At 46.1% G+C, this 21,078-nt stretch overlaps 1 protein-coding gene and 1 long non-coding RNA gene across 2 annotated transcripts; one reads left to right on the plus strand and one right to left on the minus strand.

Annotated features, from left to right (window-relative positions):
* Positions 1 to 1,526: 1,526 nt before the first annotated feature.
* Positions 1,527 to 14,642, minus strand: LOC138726617 (uncharacterized). Its single transcript, XR_011338459.1, has 4 exons — positions 14,327 to 14,642; positions 9,748 to 9,904; positions 9,398 to 9,527; positions 1,527 to 2,112 (listed from the first exon to the last, which is right to left on the minus strand). It is a non-coding gene; the product is annotated as an uncharacterized lncRNA (long non-coding RNA).
* Positions 14,643 to 17,269: 2,627 nt separating this feature from the next.
* IRX5 (iroquois homeobox 5) lies at positions 17,270 to 20,614 on the plus strand. The gene is made up of 3 exons (XM_069868192.1): positions 17,270 to 17,574; positions 18,823 to 19,228; positions 19,391 to 20,614. Exons 1-3 carry the CDS (start codon positions 17,326 to 17,328, stop codon positions 20,068 to 20,070), a joined length of 1,335 nt encoding a protein of 444 aa, XP_069724293.1. The 5' UTR covers positions 17,270 to 17,325; the 3' UTR covers positions 20,071 to 20,614.
* Positions 20,615 to 21,078: the final 464 nt, after the last annotated feature.

Genomic DNA, 21,078 nt, shown 5'->3' on the forward strand with positions numbered 1-21,078 from the left:
AGAGCCACAGTTCAGGGAACTGCAAGGGGCTCTGGTCTGAAGGCACTGTGATACGGTAGGGAAGGCAGTTCTTTACCTGCAAAGCAGCACCTTTCCCTCGCACACCAGTTCCTTTCCAGATGTAGTACATTAATTTCCTCCCTTATGTATGGCACGTGCGAGAGGCCCGTGCATACTTCTGTATTCTTTAACACAAGGCCTGTTAAAAGATGCTGGATGCAACGCCAGCTGAGCTGTGGGTTCAGTCCTTTCTGTGACTGAACCGAGTTCTTTTTATCTAGCAGTGCCTCAAGAGGAGACTCTGGGAGCATTGCTGTTCTCAGGTTTCTGACTGATCAGAAAGCCTCTTGTTCTTTGTACACCCAAACAGTCTGCGAGGCAACACCGACACTCCATACCCTTCTCACAAGAAGGGTCAAGTGCTGAAGGAGCTGCTTGGTCATGTGCACCATTCTAATTCTGGCACAGGGAATATCAAGAAGTTGGATGCCTCAAACTATAACATCTACTGATGCAATATCGGACAGAGAAGCAGTAGTGGATGGGGTGGCCTCGGGGTGGCCTCTGCTGCTGGGGGCGTTCTCCCCTCTGCTCTAAAGGCAGCTCAGGGCACCATGTGTCAAAAACAGTTCTCCTGAGGCACGTGTTGCTTGAGGCAGCCTCTTTGACGACTGAAGTACAAGTGTGTTCTCTAGATAACAGACACATTGGTACCATTCACACACCTCAAACAGATAAATTTCCCTGAAAGAGGCGTCCCGTCACTTTACTACACTCACAGCACCTCTCCCCGCTTACACTGGCATGCACAAGGAGTACATCAAAGAGCACAGGTTTATTTTATAATATCCAGTACACTCCTGAAGCGTGAATATTATACACGACAGAACTGCACGGCTTTCTACCATGTCCAATTTTTACCACATCTTAGAGACCCAACTGCACCTGCTGGAAAGACTACACCACCAGCACCTCCTCAACGCATCGCTTGGCAGCACACTGCGTTTTTATCAAAATGGCCCAAGGTGCTAGTTACTTAATATTTGATAACACAATTAACTTTGGCTAAAGTAGGTCTGGGTGTGCTCCAGGAAACAGTGCAGTTTGCTTCCCTAGCAGTGGCAATAACTTCTGGGAAAGAGTGTAAACAAGCAAGCATGCATGAAGCCTCCTGCTTTAACCAGCACAGCTGCTGACATACGAAGCTGTATCTCTTGCCTTCTCTGAAGTTAATCCCAACAATTTAAAGCAGACTTCTGAAAAAAGTAAAAACACATTAATCTGAAGTTTCTTTAAAATGTTACTCTGAGGACACATTAGTTCCACTAGAATTGAAGTATAAACCAGATGCAATAGGCTGACTTCTAGCTGGAGCGATTGCAGAGAAAGTAAGAGCTAACAATTCTTAATTTGGCATAACATGACATTTCCAACAGCTTCTGTCTCTCCTTCCAGTAACTGCATCCTGGCAGTGTACATATTCAAAAAATTATTTTAAAAAGGACATTTTCTCTTGGGGGAAAAAAAAAAAAGCACCTCTCTTTGTAGCAGTGTCATTCTGAAAACTGAAGATGCTTTCACTGAAAGGAAAAGTATGCCGATCAAAACATGAAGGGGACAAAACCTCATTCAATCCTTATTTGTTTAAGAATTACTAAAAAGAAACATTTTTTGCAGGAGGCTAAGGCAACAGTAATTTAGACAATAATAAATTGAGCATTTTAAGAATAACTATTCCATTGAATAAACGAACTCTGGCAAGAAACTTTTCACATGACACTCAACAGACATTCAAATAAATGAATGAAGTATGCAAGTTAAATTACTTCAAAAATAAAGACTTTCCAGTGGTTTACCATAATGACAACACTGTACAGAAAGATACAATAGCTCCTTGTAGCCTAAGAATTGTCAGTTTTATTTCACATAGATTACTTCCAAAAGCATCTTGTCATGACAATCAAGTTTTGAGGAAAAAACAACTTATCATTTGATAAATAGATGAAATTATCTGTCATTAAAACCATTTAAGCATTCCTCTTTCCTGTTATCCTTCTCATCTTGGCAGTAAGTGATAAGATTTCAGGGAGGCTCAGTCATTGACGGCAGGATCTAAAAAAGAAACAATTTTGCATACAATTACCATTCACATTCACAGCTTTTAGTTATTGTATTTCACTAACCCGCACTTAATTGGCTTCCTTCTGCCACTGGCACGAGCACAATGGACCATCTACTTCATACAAATCATCACTTGCTACTGCAATTACATCTTATGCTGTGAAAATATTGTAGCATCCTGGCACATTAATAGTTCATATAAAGGTAACATCAAAAAGGTCCCGTTATCCACCAATGAATTGCTGACACTGCCAGAGCATTAGCCAGTAGGAATCAGACACCACTTATTATCATGCAGTTCATTACTTATGGGATATGGTTGAACTTCAAACTGGTAGATTTCTCTGCGGCTTCTGGGAAAATAGACTACTTATCCATGGAAACAATCCACTGACATAAGTGAAAGACAGTGAAGAGGAGAACTACAACTCCATGATTTCCCCAAAACATTTTGTTTAGCTAAGCAAGCAGCTTCTTTAAGAGGAAAGGAGAACGTGGATTGGCCAAAGAAAAAGACCTGAGCCTTGCATAACCAGACTAAGTCCCGTGCATCCCCGGAAGGCTGCATGCATGGCAAGCCCACTTCCAACATTTGAACTAATTAATTGCATTCCCACATTAAAGCTACCATGGCACACCTCCACCTTGGCAGATTTCTAGCTGGCTTTCATCTTTTCCATCTTCCACATGCCAGGTCCCTCACACCAACTGGCCCTCAGTGACAGCTGACGTTTTAATGTTATCCAACACCTTGATGCAAACAGGTTTTGCCCTTTCTTCCACCTTTTGCTAGACTACACTTCCATTTAGCCGCTGCACTGACCAACACCACCACTTTCTTCTACTGCACTGCAGCAGTATGTCTACTGATGTGACAAAGGGAAGCAAGGGTCTTCTTCCCTACAGGAACGTAGCTGCCTTTTTGGTTAGCAACTGGCATCCTTTTTAATGCTGAGGACAGAGCATATGGTCCTTCGAAGGGACATCAAAATAAATATGACAGGTCAGTGCAATCATCATACCGAATGAATTCAAATGATGCCATATTTAAAATGAAATGTGTGCACATAATAAAGATTCAAATGACAAAAAAAAAAAAATCCCTACCCTTTATCCCTCTCTGAATTATTTATTAATTCTGCAACTCCAGCTGTTGCCACCAGCCCAAGGACATTACTTCATTTTGGGAATGACACTTCATATTTAGAGATAAGTTAACGAAACAAAGGACACTGTGGACCCTCCTTAAAGGCCACAGCAAAGCATAATTCATCTTTTCCCAGAATTTACAATGGAAAATAATCAATCAATTCAGTTCATGTTTCTCAACTTGTTTCCATAATTCCAGACACAGATTTCAACACTTATGCATTAAGTCAGCCATGCCTTTCTAACTGTTGCAGTTAGGCAAGACTCTCAAAGCATCTTGGATCCTCCTCATATTTTCTTATGGTTACCTCCCTCTAACTGTTCACCATAAACCATATGCCACCATACCAAAGATTCCGTGATACTATCACCACTCAAGTTACTGAAAGCTTTTAGTACATAATATAGTCGTTCCAAGAAAATGTGAATATTCCACACACATAGAATTGTCTTTGATAAAAGCAATTATTTGTTCATAAATTAAACCCGTAACAACTTCAACACATGTAGTTTAGGGTACAAAGAGCTGGTTTAAACTAGCCATGCTAGTTGAGCAAATTCTACATAGTGCTATCTGCCCGCTCACGGACCGCTTCGATTCAGGTTCCATTACCTATCAGTTAGTTCTTGGATTTCCAAGAAATGGGGAGGGGAGCCAGGATGAACAAACTCCTACATTTACATGACCTGCCCTCTCCTGCACCCATTCCATTAACTAAGACAAGTTAATAGTTTATTTGTAGAAAAGCACACGAAAATAGGGGGGAAAAAAAGAAAGAGAAAAAAAAGGAAAATCAACCATTGCTTTTGGTTGCCACCTTATTCACAGTGGAACATGACAACTAAAATCTGAACCGTTACACAAAAAGACCTATCCCATTAACTTTGCAGTGCCTTCCCATTACAAGAACACACGGAGACACTGCCTTCACATCAGGCCTGAAATGAACTGAAATAGATCAAAACTTGCAAGTCTTCAAGCATCTATGGACAAACAACCCACAAATATTAGCCATTCATGATTTACCAGCAGCCCCTTCCCCACCACAAAGGAGATTACTCTGCTCTTAGCCACAATTTTCACGCCACAACGCTGTCTGCTTTTACCTTTACCTACCTGAACAGCAACTGGGTTGATGTTCTGCTCCTAGGAGATCTCAAATGCCACAAGATCATTTAACTGATCAGTGATTTGGGGTTATTGTTTGCTTTGTTTTTCTCCTCCATAGTCACCTGACAGTGGACTAGCAATTGCAGCACTTATAACACTTAGAAGGAGATGCAGAAATAAACTTAAAAAGTTTCCAAGGTATCATTATCAGAAATCTCCGGTATCACCCACAAAGCTTGCAAGCTCTTAGTCACCTTCTTGCAGCAGAGAATGCACCACTGGCCACTGGTGTTAAGCAGGCAGTTCAGGCCTGAACTAGGATGCCAGGCAGGTGGGTATTTAATAAGCAAACTCCTCTTTGGGAAAAGCAGCAAAGCAAGATAGGCTACCTGTCTTGCAAGTGAAAGAGCCCAATGGCTTGCAAGCAGAGCCCACTTTGGTTTGGCTGTCAGCAGTACCTCCAACATTATCTGCTTTTGTTCAGCTTGGTACCACTGAGCTCATGCAGTGTTATTCAGGAAAAGGAGATGTAGTTAAAACAAACATTTATTTGCACTACAGTCTGCACCAGAACTGGCACCCAGCCCTGAACAGTCTCCCTCTTCCTCACTACTATGGGAAAGCTACTGAAAGAGGACCTTCCCTTCCCATCTCCTGCTGTTGGTCAAAGAAACAAAAGGTACAGAAACAAAAAGAACAGGCAGATAACTCAGAACGTCTAAAATACCACTAAGCAGTTAAACATTACCAGTTGAACCCTAATTTCCAAGAGCCTCAAATTCTCCTGTCATCACTGCTATGCGTTTGAGGTTATTACTCCCTCACCATTACCGATTCTCCAATATTTTGTGAATCCCAGGTGTTACCCACAAACTTTCCCAAAACTGCAATTATTTACAGTTGTAATCTGCTCAAACGTACACCACATTGTTCTGAAAATTAACAAATTAACAGGAACATCTCTCACATCTCAGGGTTGCCATTTAATTCACAATGCCACAGGTTCTCAAGTGCCTCCTGAAATACTTTCTAGCTGTGCTAAAGGAATGACATTTGGAAAAATCACCTATGTGCTGATATCCTTCTGAAGATTTTCACAAGCTAGGTGGATGCAATTGAAGTCAATCCTCAGAAAACAGGGAAAGCCAACTTCATGCCCAGACATGCTCACTAAATGCTTCTGGCTATGACATTATTTCATACTTGACACATTATACACAAACACCTCAAGAAAATATCTTTTTGCGTATATCTGGATTACACAGCTATTTATACCCAGTGCTTTTGCAGAGCCTGCCCAATGTTGCACAATGCTCTCAAATACAAACGACAAATTGATCCTTTCAGATGATAATTTTTTTTTAGCGAGCCGTATTTTTAATGTTAAAAAAATTGTACCTCAACACAGTATTTAATCTAATTCTTACCCTGAACAATTGAAGTACATCTGTATTAATCTATTAGATGCTTTTCCACACCACACCTATGGCACTGCATAAATTACTATAATTTAAATGAATTACTGCTTGAAAATTCTCATTTGGTAAGAAACATGCAGTGTTAGAAGACACCGAAAGAAAAATGTGCACTATGGTAACTATGTTTTATATCACAGTATATCTAAGTTCTCATAAACCAGCTATTCTAAATTGTTAGACAAGAATATTAGACTGATCACACAGAACACACATCAATATGTCCAAGAAGTCAATAATACGAAATTAATTTGACAGTTTATTTAAATACATTTCCATGCCCATATATGCAGAATCCACTTTAAAAATACCATTAAGCTGGCTGAAGAATATTGTCGCAAAAGACATTAACACCAATAGTAATTCTACCTCTGCCTGGATAACTTGCATTTTTCTCTTTAAATGCCTGATCTGCTGAAATGCATTGAAGAAAAAGAAACTAGGGGGAAAAAAAAAAACCCAAAACAAAACAAGGAAAAAACAAATAGAATAATAAAAAACCCAGTTCTTTTGTTACAGCATTCCACATATTACTACTGGTTAAGGAGGACTTGTTTAAGACCAAACGTTTCAACTACCTAACAGTAAAGAATGAAAAGCTTCTTGCTACAAGCTAAAAAGAAAGTCTTTACCATGCTCCTTGAAGAGCTCATTTTCACATTACTCAGGCTTCATTATGCTGAATCAATATTCGTTTAGTCACTGGGGTTATTGACATATTTTAAAATAAAAGTATACCCTTCAGCTACTGCACTCATTACGGGTAATTTGTCTTGTCAGGGAGCAGGGAATATTATCCCAGTCTTTCAGGGGCTGACAGCCCATGGAAATACCTCCCCTTGGTTACAACTGTAAATAATTTTAAGGTAAAATATTGAAAAATCAATGACTGTTTCCTGCAATCTGTCACAAACAAATCAATCATAATCTGCACAGCCAGAGAGTATGATTTGAAGGAGATGAGAGCAGATGTAATTCTTGGCTGGAATCTCTCATTTCAAAATCACTTCACATAATGGTGTCATCATTTAAACACTTAGCAGTCACTGCAACTGCCACTCATAACATCCAGTTGGACAAAACCGCAAGGAAGAGGAGGAGAAATGCCATTGCTGTTATGTAAACAAACACCTTATTTAAACGGTTGCAACATTAGCAAATTTCACAGATACAGCAGCTAGGCTTGTCTCTCCATGGAAGTCCAAGATGCTTTTCTTTCCGAACGGAAGATTGTCTGTAGATCAGCCTCTCAAAATGCAAAGTGTTTTAAAGTAAAACTAGGCTTCACAAAAGGTGAATAATAATACCTAGCACTAAAACTATTTCTAAAAATATCTCAGTTTTACTCGCTTCAAATAGCTTATAACAGAATTACGCATCAAATTCTCAAGAGATTAAGAATTATCTGAGGTACCTTTGTCTTTTTAAGAGTAATAAGGATTTCAATGCTTCTTTGTCCTCTACATATTACATTTCCCATCTAATTTTCATTAAGCACGCAACGACTCAACTTTAGCGCAGGTAACCACCACAGAATACAGGGGAAAGAAAGTCATAACCTACATAAATTAATTCATAATATATTTTCAACTTGCAGTCAAAGAGATTAACTGTTGTATATGGAATTACATTTGTTTAAAGGATCAATTTATACATAAAGAATTAACTACTGCGCAGTCAAAATGCTATAAACTGATCTTTGTAAATGTGAATCATTTGTGTAAAACTAATCTATTTTTATAGAGTACCACTAATGCTTGGACTGAAATTATTTTCTCATTTGTCCCCCCAGCTCACCCCAGACTACATTTTCACCCTGACACTACAGCGTTCTAGAGAATTCTGCACAGAACAGCCAAAGCAAAAAAAACAGCAAACAAGATGAAATTGTTGTGCAACTGCAACTGTGGGCCTAAGCCTGCATTCCTTACACAAACAAAATTCACAAATGCTCATGGAGTGTTTCACTCTGGAGAGTATAATTTGAGCTCTTAATCTTTAATGTGCAGAGCCTGTTATCACATATTCATTTTAATCACATTAACCTTACCAACTCGTATTTCTGAGTATTTATCTCATAACTGTGAGACTAAGAAAAAAAATGCAATCAAAAAAGATGAAATTATTTTTCTCTTTTCTTGAAAAAAAAAAATCCCATAATACTGTTTTTAAAAATGAAAGAATAGGGCATATTGTACATCTAAGTAAACCTCTCCGAGGTTTGCCTGCCTTTAAAGGAGGCTTTAAGTCTCTTTATCTTCTATGTGGAAAACACACATCTCAAACTCTTTATTGATACACATCAAAACCACTATTGTTTGTAGCAGCTGGACAGATTCTATTTCTTCACAAAATAAACTATTACAAAAAAAGAAACTAAAGCCTTAGCCCAGAAGAAACAGTTACTGCCTTAGAGGCTAAGTGCAGGAAAACTGCAAATATCAGCCATGAAGTGAATCAGCTTATTCTAGGGAAAGGCCGCTCCGTTGTGAAAGGAAGCGGGAGGAGGCAGAGGCTGAGCAATTGCTAAAAACAAGAGCAGATCCTTGAAATGAGCTGCAGTACATCACTTTTTCACTGGATGAGACTTAGGAGGAAGCTTTCGATAGACACTGAGGCTCATCATCCCTTTTAAATCTCCTCACTGGCCAACCGACACTCCCAGCAGGTAGATGCTGCTTACTACACTAAACCATCCTGGGAGGAAGAAGCTGCGTGCTGTATACTGAATGTGTCGGCATCTTCTCCCAGCGCCGTTCCCCTGAGCCAGGTTGTTATTTCTTGTGACAATCACCTAATTAGGTGGGTCAAGAAACACAGAAGATGGAAGAGATCCATTCTTCCCACATGCCAGTTCTCCTATTTGTAAAAATGAAGGCAATGGCTCTTCCTCTCCATTGTAGGACATTTAATAAATGTTAATAATAATTAAGTCAGTCACTTCTCCCAGACAATACTGTCAGATCTTTTCTTGCAATTTTCCAGAACTACTGTGCTCAGGAGGGAGCTCCTGCAAGTTCCAGGCAGAAAAAAGACTCACAGATTCCATCCCTGGATGCAAGAGGTCACAGAGGACTGTGCCACGGCAGACATTTCACAACAGCCCTCCAACTAGGGAAACCCTAAGAAGAAAGAGCAGCTCACGCTGCGACACTACTGATGTTTATGGAGAGTTCACAGGTCAGCACTGAGTGCCATTTTCTGCTGGACAAAGCATCAAGATGCTGTAACAGCTAAGAGGACTGTGAGGTCTTTCTGATTAAGAAGTTGAACAAGCTTCAGTTTCTTGAATGAAAAGGTACTTTTTTTCATTCCATCTTTCTCAAGAAACAAAAGAACTACAGGTTTGGTAAAGAGCTGAAAAAAGAAAAGACACTGGCTTTACAAAGCTAGTAGTATTTCCTCTAGTACCCACTTTCTCAATTTATTGCCCTCGCTCATAACGTTCATTTATTTAATGCAGTTCCACATGATCACTGAGCAACAGCGTAGTGCATAGTTACCTCATATCACTGATATTACACTATTATCAGTACTCTACCTAACCACGTTTATAAAGTTTTCATGTTTGGGTGTTACAGAAAGAAGAATCCTGCTTTGAAATATCTCCTGCTATCCAACTCTGGTTTTCCCCTCTTCAGCATCGCTTAGACCAGTCTCATTGAGCTCATCTGGAGAGGACACAAGAAGAAAGAAAAAAAAAAAAAGTACTTATTACAATGCCCATCATGTGCACCACATGATTTTCTTAAAAGAAACAGGACTAAGTTAATGTATCTGGAAACATTAATTCTGCATTTTGCTAGAGGCAGAACCCAGTCCTGAGAAAGAGTGGCACTACTGCAATGCCTTACTCAACGAATCATAACATACACAAACAAAATTACTTACCATTAACACTGACTAGGACTTAATACGGCTAAAAAGAGCTGTAGGCTCAGATGCTTTCTGGCTTTGTATGAGGTGTCTTCCTGTACTCAGGATGGGATGGGCTGCTGGATTCATTTTCCTCATCACGGACCTTACCGCTTCCTCTCTTGCTTGTATTCTATAAAATAAAAAAAATGGACATATGGAGAAATGGAACAAAATATAGTATTTGTTAATAATTGAGACAAGCAGGTTTCTCTTACAAACAAGGACTACAGACCGAGTAATGCAAAAGTTTCTTCATCCAGTGATCTAGCACACTCGTTAAATCCTACAGACACTATCTTATTGCCACATCCACAGGATCGTGTTCAATTCTGCATTTTCTAAGAGGCGCACCATAAAGAGGTGCCTATGGAAAGCACATGTAAATGGAATAGCATTTAGCTAATGAACAAGTAGCAGCATTAATAACTTGCTTTTGCTTAAAAGCACAACAATCTAATAAACTATGAGTAGGACACCTACTTAAATCTGAACATTTCTGAGAAAAGCAAAGGGTTCCGGTTAGGTAAACAGAGGCACGGAGATTACATGAGCAAACTTAGGTCATACCATCTGCCAGAAACCGAACAAGAAAAGAAGCCCAGGATTTGAGACTCTTTAAGTTCCTTCCCTACTACCAAGTCTTCCCATCTCCTCAGCCAGTATACAAGTCTCTCAGCCATTCTGCAGTCTTCTCTTGGACAACTATCTGGGTGACCCTGGGTTAAGTTTTACTTAGGGTACGCAACAGCACAGTTGATACCACAGAGAATATCAGCCGAGTTTGAACAGAAGCAAGAAATTAAATACTAAAATAAACTCCAGAAAAAAAACAAAGAGCAAAAAACTACCTTAAAAATAACTTTTGAAACCTAGAGTCTATAAGGCTGCTCTCTCCCCAAGAGACTTCTATGCAGCCTAATGCCTACAGAAGCTGGCAGAGGGCAACGTCCTCCCTAGGCAACAGCCGGGAAGTCAGCACAAACAAAGTAATTCTTGCACCGTCAATATCATAAAGAAGTTGTAGGCACCTTTTTATAATGACAGAGTATTCTTAATAAAAGCTTCAAGCAGGTTTTATAGCTGCATATTATCCCATGAAACCAGTAATAAACAGCACTGTAGCATTATTTAGTGCAACTCCAATACGCCAAGAGTCGCAACCTCAGTTTTATTTATCACACAGGCTAAAATGTTAGTTCTTGGCTTTACAGTAGCAGCCAAGCCTGTAGCTATTTTACCCCAGCACACTGCCATATGGATATTGATACTTTGCTACGGGATATGAAAGAAAAGCATAGTTTCCTAATACAGCCTAATTGAAAACAGAAGACCTACATATCACACCACGCATTATTCTATACAAAATTAAATCCGAAGGGCATGAAAAGTTCTGGAAATGCCAGCAGAGAACACTTTGGGGGTAAATACTGGGTTCTTGATCTGTGATAGACTTGCTTAGAAATATTGTGAAAAAGATATGCTTATGAAAAGAAAAAGCTAATTTTCACTTGGGGGTTGAAGGGAAGAGCTCAGGATGATTTATCTCCTTTGGGAAAACTAGAAGTGTGATCAGTCACAAGTTTGTTAATACAGTAAAGTCTCTGTTATGATGATCTGCATTCACCTTGAAAAGTCTGACTGGCTTGCTTTTTTCCCCTCAAATAACGATTCATATCTATAAAGAAGATTTTGGCTCTACAAATACATTCAGTTAGATCTGCAGAAAACAGCTTCAAGAATCATTCGTATCTGCATTACCCATATTAAGGAATACCAACTTAAAAGCCCTAATATTAATAAAAAGCAGAAATTACAAACTTTTAAAACGAATTCTTTGGGTGTAAGGCTAGAAAGGCTACCTGGCATCACGTTTCTCCTCAGAGAGGTAATGCCAAGGTCTCACAAATACCAGTCATAAGGACTGCAAACTTATGTGTAAGTAGGGAAGACAAAATACAAATCCTTTTGAACACGACACTGCTATTAAAAGTCACCCACCTCTAATACCCACAGTGGAGGCCAGACACCAACTACGGGAGCTCCCACCACGCCGCAGCACTGTGGTCGAAAGGGAATTTGCCACCGTATGGAAAGCTACAGGCACATGCACGTCTCGAAACCGCACGGGGAGCCACAGCCATCCTTCCCACTGAGGTGCTCCTCTTTCACAATAACCAGCCAACTAACAGTAGATGTGGCTTTCTTTAAGTGAAAAACTTGTTTAGACACGATAGAGAGCCGTTTTAATTTTTTCCAGTAAAGTCAACCATTAGCAGAGTCTATTTTCTGCATATGCCCATGGAACTGTAAGTAAAATAAACCCAAAAGACATCAGTAACTTAGTCCATATTATGCCAACAAATTGAAGCAAATCGCGATATTTAAGTTAATTACAGGAAACTTCAAGCAAACTTAAATACAGTTTCAGGTTCTCCCACGACACTCTCAAGATCTTTGGAGTTACATGTTCAATACAATAACTACGTGCTTGAAATGCTTGCCAGCTGTGCTTCTGCATACAGTTTTATTCCACATACTGAACAGGTTTGGTGATGCAATTTAAAAAAGGACTAAGACTGATGATAATCAGGCTTCTTTCTGCAGACAAAATGTGATTTTATATACAAAGGCTTGCTGAGAAAAACAAGTCCATCTAAGCTACCCAATTGTGGGACACAGAAAAGAAGAGTTACTCTACGTGTCGTCGAGTTTACACCTGAGGCTCAGACTGCAAACAGAATGCTAGCAAACAGATCTTGGGTGAAGTAATTGCAGGCAGAAGAAATAACAGAGAAGTTGTGGGTACCTTGCAGAGTTCTTCCTGGGAGCATTCACCTAGGCACAGAGTCATCAAACACTGGCACCTCCTCTGCAGGCACCGACCCTGTAACTTCCAGTACTTCATCTCTCGGAAGCCAGCAGCAACACGCACACGAGGAAGTATCTTGCAGGAAAATGTTCCTAAGTTCTATTCCTGATGCTTCAGCCAGTATTTTACGTGCTTTGTTTCAGCTCTTGCTCAGTTAATAACGTATTGATTTAAGGCAGAAAAACACAAGCCCCTCCCTCCTCTTTGCACGCTAATTAGTTTTACTTCCACGCTAGTGCAAAGGTGAGAAAAGGAAATTTTTTTCTCCTCATGCTTATTTAAAAAGATATTCACACATATGATTTGTTAATATCTTTAAATACACTGTGTAAAATATCTCTTAGTAGATATTTCAAGTACCAATTTCCACTACCATCGGAGTGGTAGTATTTTGTTTATAGGGACAGCTTTTAAAAGAACAGAGTATCTGTGAAGGGGACTTTTTTATGTTTGTTTGTTTTAATTAAAAAGAATTTCCTTTAACATCACACACAGATCTCTCGGTAATATGTTCACAAACTGAGGTTGAGAAATAAATTTTTCAATCAGTGTCTAAGGTCAGGCATTCAGATAAAGAAATATCAAAGAGGTTTTGAGAAAACAGCCTCCTCATCTACCCCTGCAAAAAAAAGAAAAGAAAAAAAAAGTTGAAATGATCTCCTAATGCATCTCCCTTCATAACTCATGCCGAAAGATGACATTTTCTCAGGATCTTAATTAAGATAATGATGAACACCTGTGTCGGCATTCTTTGGCAAGACAGCATTATCCATCATAATCTTTTAAGTACGCTCAAAAAAACCCAACAAAACTGTATGACGGAACCAATCTGTTGCCTCTCCTTGCACTAAGTTTTACATCTCAGACACACATAAGAACGATTAGATCTTTAAAGACCGCAATAAAAGCGGGGTCGTTAGGTTTTAAACTTTCAACAGAAAGTGGCTATTAAAGCAATTAAATTAAGGTGTATTGTATCCAAGATATCCAAGTTTAACTCCATCCACTACAAGCCACCTGCAACCAAACTGCTTACTGTACTTTTAAAATGCAGTTTGTTGTTATTTTCAAGATCACTCTGCCTCTTCTTCCCCAGCTGGAAAGAAAATATTCACAGATGATCCCTGTTATATGTTCATGCACTAACTTATTAATCTATTTTACACTGTACCACGTATGTTTGCACACCCTAAATTACGCAGATAAAACCAGTGCAGAAAAACAAATAAGCAAGTTCAAATATTGCAGCATTTTGGGTCACCACATCTTGTGCAGTTATCTCAAATCCAAGTTCCCCTCGTGTCAAAAACCCTGCTGAAGTCTGACTACTAACATAAGCAAAGACCATTTTAAACAGCTTTGCAGGATCAGCCCATCAGGCTGAAGGCTGTAAAAATACTGACCTTAATTATTTATTTTCATAGGCTGAATTTAAGCTCGCAAACCTTAATTAAAATAAAGCAAAGAGCACACGGCCAGCCTGTAAAATCCCACCATCGTTAAGTAAGAACTGAACGTTAACCGTTTCTTCTATTACATTAGTGGTTTAGCTGCCAAGAAATTATGACAAGAGCGTAAAAAGTACAAAATTTCAATATCGATTTGCACTTGGATAATTTCACCGACAGCTGCAAAGCAAACACCCGATGCCAAGAACTCATCCGCACCTTCCAACGTACCTACCTTCAGTAAAAACGAAGAGAAGCAGCAAATGGATCCTCAAGCCTCATATTTGTTAACAGAGCCGACAGAACTACATAAACACGAGCCTTCAAACTTATTTCCCTTTGATTAAAGAGCTGAAAAGTCCTGCAAAGCAGATTAGTCTCCGGCTTTCACATTTTAATATGCTTCTATCAGAGGGAAAAAGTTGCTGTGACTAGTGCATTCAGCAGAGCTATCAATGTGCAAATAAAGCAGAAAATAGAGACATACTGAAGAAACGAGCCTCAAATTTGATGCAAAGCGAAGGTGACAAGCACGGCAATAGAACTATAAACTAAATGTTTCAATATCTGGAAGAATTATCTACAGTTCTTTTAAAACGGCGAAGAGTATAATAGCGACAAACGTGGGTTTGAGAGCCACTCACAGCCCCGACGGCAGCAGAGTCCCGGCTCTGCTGTTCCTCAATCAGCTCCGGGTTTATGCTGCAAAGTAGGAAAAGCATCAACTCACCCCGGTTTCCACACTGTGCGCCTGCAGGAGCCACTTTCGCGGACCTTGGAAAAGAAAGAGGGTGGTTTTATGTCATATCAACCTTACCTCCTCGCAGCAGCCGCGGGAGGACGGGTGAAACTTCTCTCTGGAAAGCACCGGGCGAGGAAAAGCGCATCAAACGTCCCCCTCGCGCGTAAAACGAGGCGATAAACGCGTAAAACTTTCACCGGGGGGCTCGTCGCTCCCCGAGCGCGGGGGGAGGAACGCGGCGCCGGCGGCTGGAGGGGCGCGGGGAGCGGCCCGGGTGACACCGCGCGGCTCAAAACTGAGGCAAGTGCACACCTGTGCGGATCGAGCAGGTAAGGGAGCGCGCGCCGGGGCGAGCCCTTCGCCGCTCCCGCAGACCGAGCCCGCGGCGGGGCCGCGGAGAGGAAGCGTGGCGCGCTCCCACGTTAACGAGAGAAAAAAAAAATAAATTGTTAAATAGGAATTAAAAAAAAAAAAATAGAGAGGAGAGGAAGAGCAGGGGGGACGCCCCGCAGAGCGCCGCCCGGCCCCCGCCCCGCCGGCAGGGGGCGCCGCAGCGCTCGGGGCAGCGCCGCTCCCTCCCCGCGGCGCGCAGCCCCGCACCCCGCGCGGGCCGGGCCGGGCAGAGCCGCCTCGCCCCGCAGCGCCGCTTCCGGGCTCGCCGCGCTGAGCGACCAATGGCAGCGCGGGAGGAGCTCGCAAAAGCCAATCACACGCTAGGGGGCGGGGCTAGCGGCACAGAGGCACGATGGGAAACGTAGTCCCCCCGCCCACCCCGGAGCGCTCCCCGCCCGCCGAGGCGGCGCTGCTCGGCGCGGCTCAGCCCGTGCGGCCGCCGCGATGGAGCCCGCAGGAAAGGGAGGGAGCGGGGCGGTGTCGCCTCCTGGGCGAGCCGGGCAGCGCCCGCCCCGGCCCGCCCGTTTTAAAGCGCGCACACGCTCGCCCCGCGGCTCCGCGTCCCGCCGGGGTCGGCGGCGAGAGGAGTCCGGGACGGGAGACGCGAAAGTTAAGCGATAGAGAAATAAATAAGATCGAGGTCATTAAATCGAGACGGCCCGGGGGTGCGAGGCGGTTCCCGCAGCGCCCTGCCCAGCCGCGAGGGAGGAAAAGCCAGGAGGGAATAAACCGGGATGCGTTCCTGTTGGGAAATCTATCTGGTGGAATCAAAGGAGATTACACCGCCCGATCGGCGGGGATTTATCCCAGTTCATATGGTTTTAATCTGCTTTCGCCCGACCCTTTCATGAGCCGGGAAGGGGGAGGACACCCGGTGTATCCTTCACCTCGGCGGGCGACCCGCCGTTCCGAGCGATCCCCGCAGACCCCTCGCCGCCCCCACGGCTCCCCCTCCGCACCCCCAATTCTCCGGGGGACGGCGCTGGGAACAACTAAACCCCTCTCGCCCCGCTCACGTCCCCCGAGCCCTCGGCGCAACCGAACCCCGTTTCCCCCCGGGCACCCCCGATCCCCGATCAGCCCCCGTTTCTCCCCGGGGCACCCCCGATCCCCGGGCACCCCCCGTTTCTCCCGGGGCACCCCCGCCGCAACAGGTCCAGCCCCCGCCCCGACGGCGCGGCCGGTGCGCCTCCCTCCCAGCGCCGCTTAACCCCCGCTGAAAATCCCTTCTTCGGTTTAGAAAAGAAAAAAAAAAAAAAAAACCAACAAAAAAACTATCACGGCCGCACCCCCTTTTCCCCCGTATATTCCACCTCCAGTGATTTAGAGGAGGGAGGGGCGGGGGGCAGAGAGCAAGGGGAGGGGTGGCTGCGAGGGGGGGGGGGGGAGCCGGGAGGCTAATAAATCTTATTAAATATCTATATATTTTTATATATATATATATATATAGTGATTGGCTTGCATTCCGGCGCAGAGCGGCTCCGCGCGGTATTTAGCACACGCGGAAAGTTGGAGGCGACGTGAAACGCCTCGGAGGTGCCTGCAATCCAGGAGCCGGCGCCCTTGAGCCTCGCAGCGCGGGGAGGGAAGCGCGCAGCCCTCCCGCTGGTTGGGCCCGGCCGCCGCAGCCCAGCGGGGTCCTGCCAGTCCTTCCACTGACAACACCCCGCGAAGGAGGAGCCTCTCCGGGCCGCGCACAAGGCGTCGGGAGCTGCGATTTCCAACTTAGCATCTTGGCAGGACCCTTCGGAAAGCGAGAGCGAGGAGGAACGGGGGGGGAAAAAAAAAAAAGCTCCCCCCCCCACCACCACCACCACCCCGATCTCTCCCCCCACACGCAGTGCAAGGGGGAGAGAGAGAGCGAGCGAGCGAGGAGGCGGCGGGGTGGGGGGGCGAGAAAGAGAGAGAGAAGCGAAGGGAGAGAAGAAGGAGGACGCGGTGCGAGGCTGCAGGCGAGCGCGGAGCGGCAGCCCCGGCGCGGAGCAAGGTGCCGCTGCCCGGCGGGCGAGGGCGGAGAGGCGGCCGGCCGGCCCCATCCCGGCAGCGCGGCGGCGGCTCCCTCCTGCCCCGGGCCCGCGGGTGCATGCGTGCGCCCGGCCATGTCGTATCCTCAGGGTTACTTGTACCAGCCCTCGGCGTCCTTGGCTCTCTACTCCTGCCCGGCGTACAGCACCAGCGTCATCTCCGGACCCAGGACCGATGAGCTCGGGAGATCCTCGTCGGGCTCCGCTTTTTCCCCCTATGCCGGATCTACCGCCTTTACCGCCCCTTCCCCCGGTTACAACTCCCACCTCCAGTACGGCACCGACCCGGCCGCCGCCGCCGCCGCCGCCTTCACTTCCTACGTGGTAAGAGCAGCTTCGCTTCGTTTTCTTTTTGTTGTTTTCTTTTTTTGTTTTTTTCCTTTTGTTCCGATTTTATTTTTTGAGGTACCGGCTCCCGCCTCGCCGCCCAACTTTCCTGCATCGCTGTTGCTGCGGAGGGAGCGGCTCGGCCCGGGGAGACCGGCACCGGCTGCATTCCCTCAACAAAAAACGATATATAAATATACGTATAAAAAAAAATTTAAATTTTATTTTCATAAAGCGTCCACGGTAATGCCGCAACAATTGTCTTGTTGCGATTGGAAAAAAGGGAACGAACGGCGGCGACGGGAGAAATCCGGGCGATAAACCCCGGCAACTTTTCCCCGCACGGCGATAATTAGGCTGCTTAAATATTGCAGAGCTCTAATCCCGTGGCCGCGAGCCGCTCCGCCGGGAAGGGAACGGCAATAGGGCACTGCCCGCTGTGCGCGGCCCCGGGGCCGGCCCGGGGCATCCCCGACAGCCCGCGGAGCTGCCTTCAGCCTCTTCCTCCGCTTAGGGTCTGCGCGGAGTTTCATAGTTTCTTCCTACCCTCTCCTCTCTCCCCTTTCCCCTATCCTATTCTCTCTCTCCTTTTCCCTATCCTCCTCTCTCTCCCCTTCCCTATCCTTTCCTCTATCCTCTCTCCTTTTCCTTATCCTCTATCCTCTCTCCTTTTCCTTAACCTCTATCCTCTCTCCTTTTCCTTATCCTCCTCTCTCTCCTTTTCCCTATCCTCCTCTCTCTCCTTATCCTCTATCCTCTCTCCTTTTCCTTATCCTCTATCCTCTCCTCTGTCCCCTTTCCCCTATCCTCTCCTCTCTCCCCTTTCCCCTATCCTCTCCTCTCTCCCCTTTCCCCTATCCTCTCCTCTCCCTCCTTTCCCCTATCCTCTCCTCTCTCCCCTTTCCCCTATCCTCTCCTCTCTCCCCTTTCCCCTATCTTCCTCTCTCTCCTTTCCCCTATCCTCTCCCCGTGGTTTTCCCCCCTGCCTGCCAGCGGAGCGGCCCGCAGGTTGCCCTCCGCGGCCGCATCCCGGGGCCGAGGGACGCAGGGCGAGGGTCCCCGCTCCTGCCTTTTGGGGCAGAGCCTTCCGGGGCAAAGCCGGCGGCCTCCTGGGACCGGAGTCTCCCCGTTCCGCGCGTTCTCCCGGGAAGGAGCCGGGGAGGCCCCGCGGCTGCCCTTGCCGTGTCATTGCCGCCCCGCCGCCGCCTGACCCGGCCCCTGGGCCGCTGTCCCCTCTCTCCGCAGGGCTCGCCCTACGACCACGCACCGGGCATGGCCGGCTCGCTGGGCTACCACCCGTACGCGGCGCCGCTCGGCTCCTACCCCTACGGGGACCCCGCGTACCGCAAGAACGCGACGCGGGACGCCACGGCCACCCTCAAGGCCTGGCTCAACGAGCACCGCAAGAACCCCTACCCCACCAAAGGCGAGAAGATCATGCTGGCCATCATCACCAAAATGACCCTCACCCAGGTCTCCACCTGGTTCGCCAACGCGCGGCGGCGGCTCAAGAAGGAGAACAAAATGACCTGGACGCCGCGGAACCGCAGCGAGGACGAGGAGGAAGAGGAGAACATCGACCTGGAGAAAAACGACGAGGACGAGCCCCAGAAAGCGGAGGAGAAGGGGGACCCCGGGACGCCGGAGGCAGGTAGGGCGGCGGGGCCCGGCGGGGCGGGGGGAGCCGCGGGGCAGCGCCGGGTCGCGGGGAGGAGGGGGGGGGGGGGGCGGGTTTGGGGGGCGCGGGGCGAGCCCGAGAGCTGCCCCCCACCCCTCTCCTTTCTCCCCCCCCCCCCCTCCTCCCCGCTTCCAGGAGCGGCCGATGCCAAGGCAGCGCCGGGCTGCGAGCGCCTCCAGGAGTCCCCCGGCCCGCGGGAGCCCGAGGGCGGCCTCAGCGACTCGGATTGCAAGGAGGCGGCGGAGGAGCGGCTCGACGGCCCGGCCGCCCCCCCGAAGGCGCCGCTGGGGCCGTGCCGCGGGCCGCCGGCCGCAGGAGAGGAGCCGCCGCCGTTCCGGCCGCCGCCCGCCGCCGACCCGCCGCCGCCGCCGCCCGCCGCCTCCGTCATCCACTCGCCGCAGCAGGCGGCCCTCGCCAAGCCCAAGCTCTGGTCGCTGGCCGAGATCGCCACCTCGGCGGACAAGGCGAAGGAGGCCGGCGGCGAGGCGGCGCCCCCCGGCCCGTCGCGCTCCCCACCGCGCTCGCCGCCGGCTCAGGGCCCCTTCCCCAACGGGGCGGTCCTGCCGCGGCCGCTCTACTACACGGCGCCCTTCTACCCCGGCTACACGAACTACGGCTCCTTCGGGGCCCTGCACGGGCACCCCCCCGGCGGCCCCGCGGCCGCCCCCGGCGCCCACTTCAATGGATTAAACCAGACTGTCCTCAGCAGAGCCGAGAGCCTGGCTAAAGACGCTAAAATGATCAGGAGCCAGCCCCAAGTTGACCTTTGCAAAGACTCACCTTACGAACTGAAGAAAGGTATGTCCAACATTTAATATCGGCTTCTCCTCCGTATACCCCCCCCCAACCCCTTCCCGGGACTGCGGTTTTGTTCTTTTGTTATTATTATTTTTTTTTTAATTTATTGAGAGAAATAATAAATCGCTTTGGCAGTTATTTTTCCACTACCAAAAGAAAAGAGAAAAAAAAAATGCAAACAAACCACCAAACCTAAGCAAAACAAACCGAAAAAGACCAGCTGCCCCCTCCCTTCTCAGCACCCCCTCAAAAGTTTATAGAGTCTATTGGAAATAGCTGGGTGGAAACAGCCCAGAAATGTCTTAACCAAGTGAAAAGCAAACGAGTGACACTCTCTCTCTCACACACACAAAGAAAGATTTGTATGAAATCTTATTCTGTATATTTAATGTAGCTTTTTGTATTTAAATTGATAATACAGTATCTTTGAAGTAAATTATGAAATCAAGACACCTGTACAGGCATTAATGTTGTTTTCGTAATATAAATATATACATTTCTGTGTCTTTTTCCGAATTGTTTCATAGTTTTAAAATATATATATACAAGTTTAATTTAATTTTTTATGCCTATTGTTTTTTTTTTCCTTGGGTGTGAGCTAAACTATAATGCAAAAAAAAAAAAAAAAGAAATAGGTTATACTTATTAGATACAAAACCCTGCAGCCGCCTTTGTAAAATGCAAATATTTAATTAAAAGAGATTTTTAACAGAGTCAAACCCCCTCTTTTTTTGCAACGGGCAGATAACGTGCAGAGGTGTGAAAAAAAAAATATAGGTTTTAACAGAGCCGCGGGGCTCCGGTTGGGCCCTCGGTACCTGCAGCCGGTTCTAAAGCGCCTGCGGCTTCGGGAGAGACGGGAGGGGATGGGGGAGAGAGGCAGCTCCCGAGGTGAAGGCTGAAATGAGGCCGTGCACAAAAGCACTTGTTCGAAACACCAAATCGCAGCGCGGTCCCGTCTTTTAACCTAATTACTTCCAATCAGCGCCGCGTTTTATGCAAAGCGATCAGCTGGTGAACTTTGC

The sequence above is a fragment of the Phaenicophaeus curvirostris genome, chromosome 14, assembly GCF_032191515.1.
Source record: "Phaenicophaeus curvirostris isolate KB17595 chromosome 14, BPBGC_Pcur_1.0, whole genome shotgun sequence".
Classification (NCBI taxonomy): domain Eukaryota; kingdom Metazoa; phylum Chordata; class Aves; order Cuculiformes; family Cuculidae; genus Phaenicophaeus; species Phaenicophaeus curvirostris.

What these genes read in the sequence shown, in the direction of transcription:
- IRX5 (XM_069868192.1), top strand. Translation starts at nt 17,326, where the DNA reads ATGTCGTATCCTCAGGGTTACTTGTACCAGCCCTCGGCGTCCTTGGCT. An exon ending in CCGCCTTCACTTCCTACGTG is followed by an intron (nt 17,575 to 18,822) that starts GTAAGAGCAGCT and finishes CTCTCTCCGCAG; the next exon opens with GGCTCGCCCTACGACCACGC. An exon ending in CCCCGGGACGCCGGAGGCAG is followed by an intron (nt 19,229 to 19,390) that starts GTAGGGCGGCGG and finishes CCCCGCTTCCAG; the next exon opens with GAGCGGCCGATGCCAAGGCA.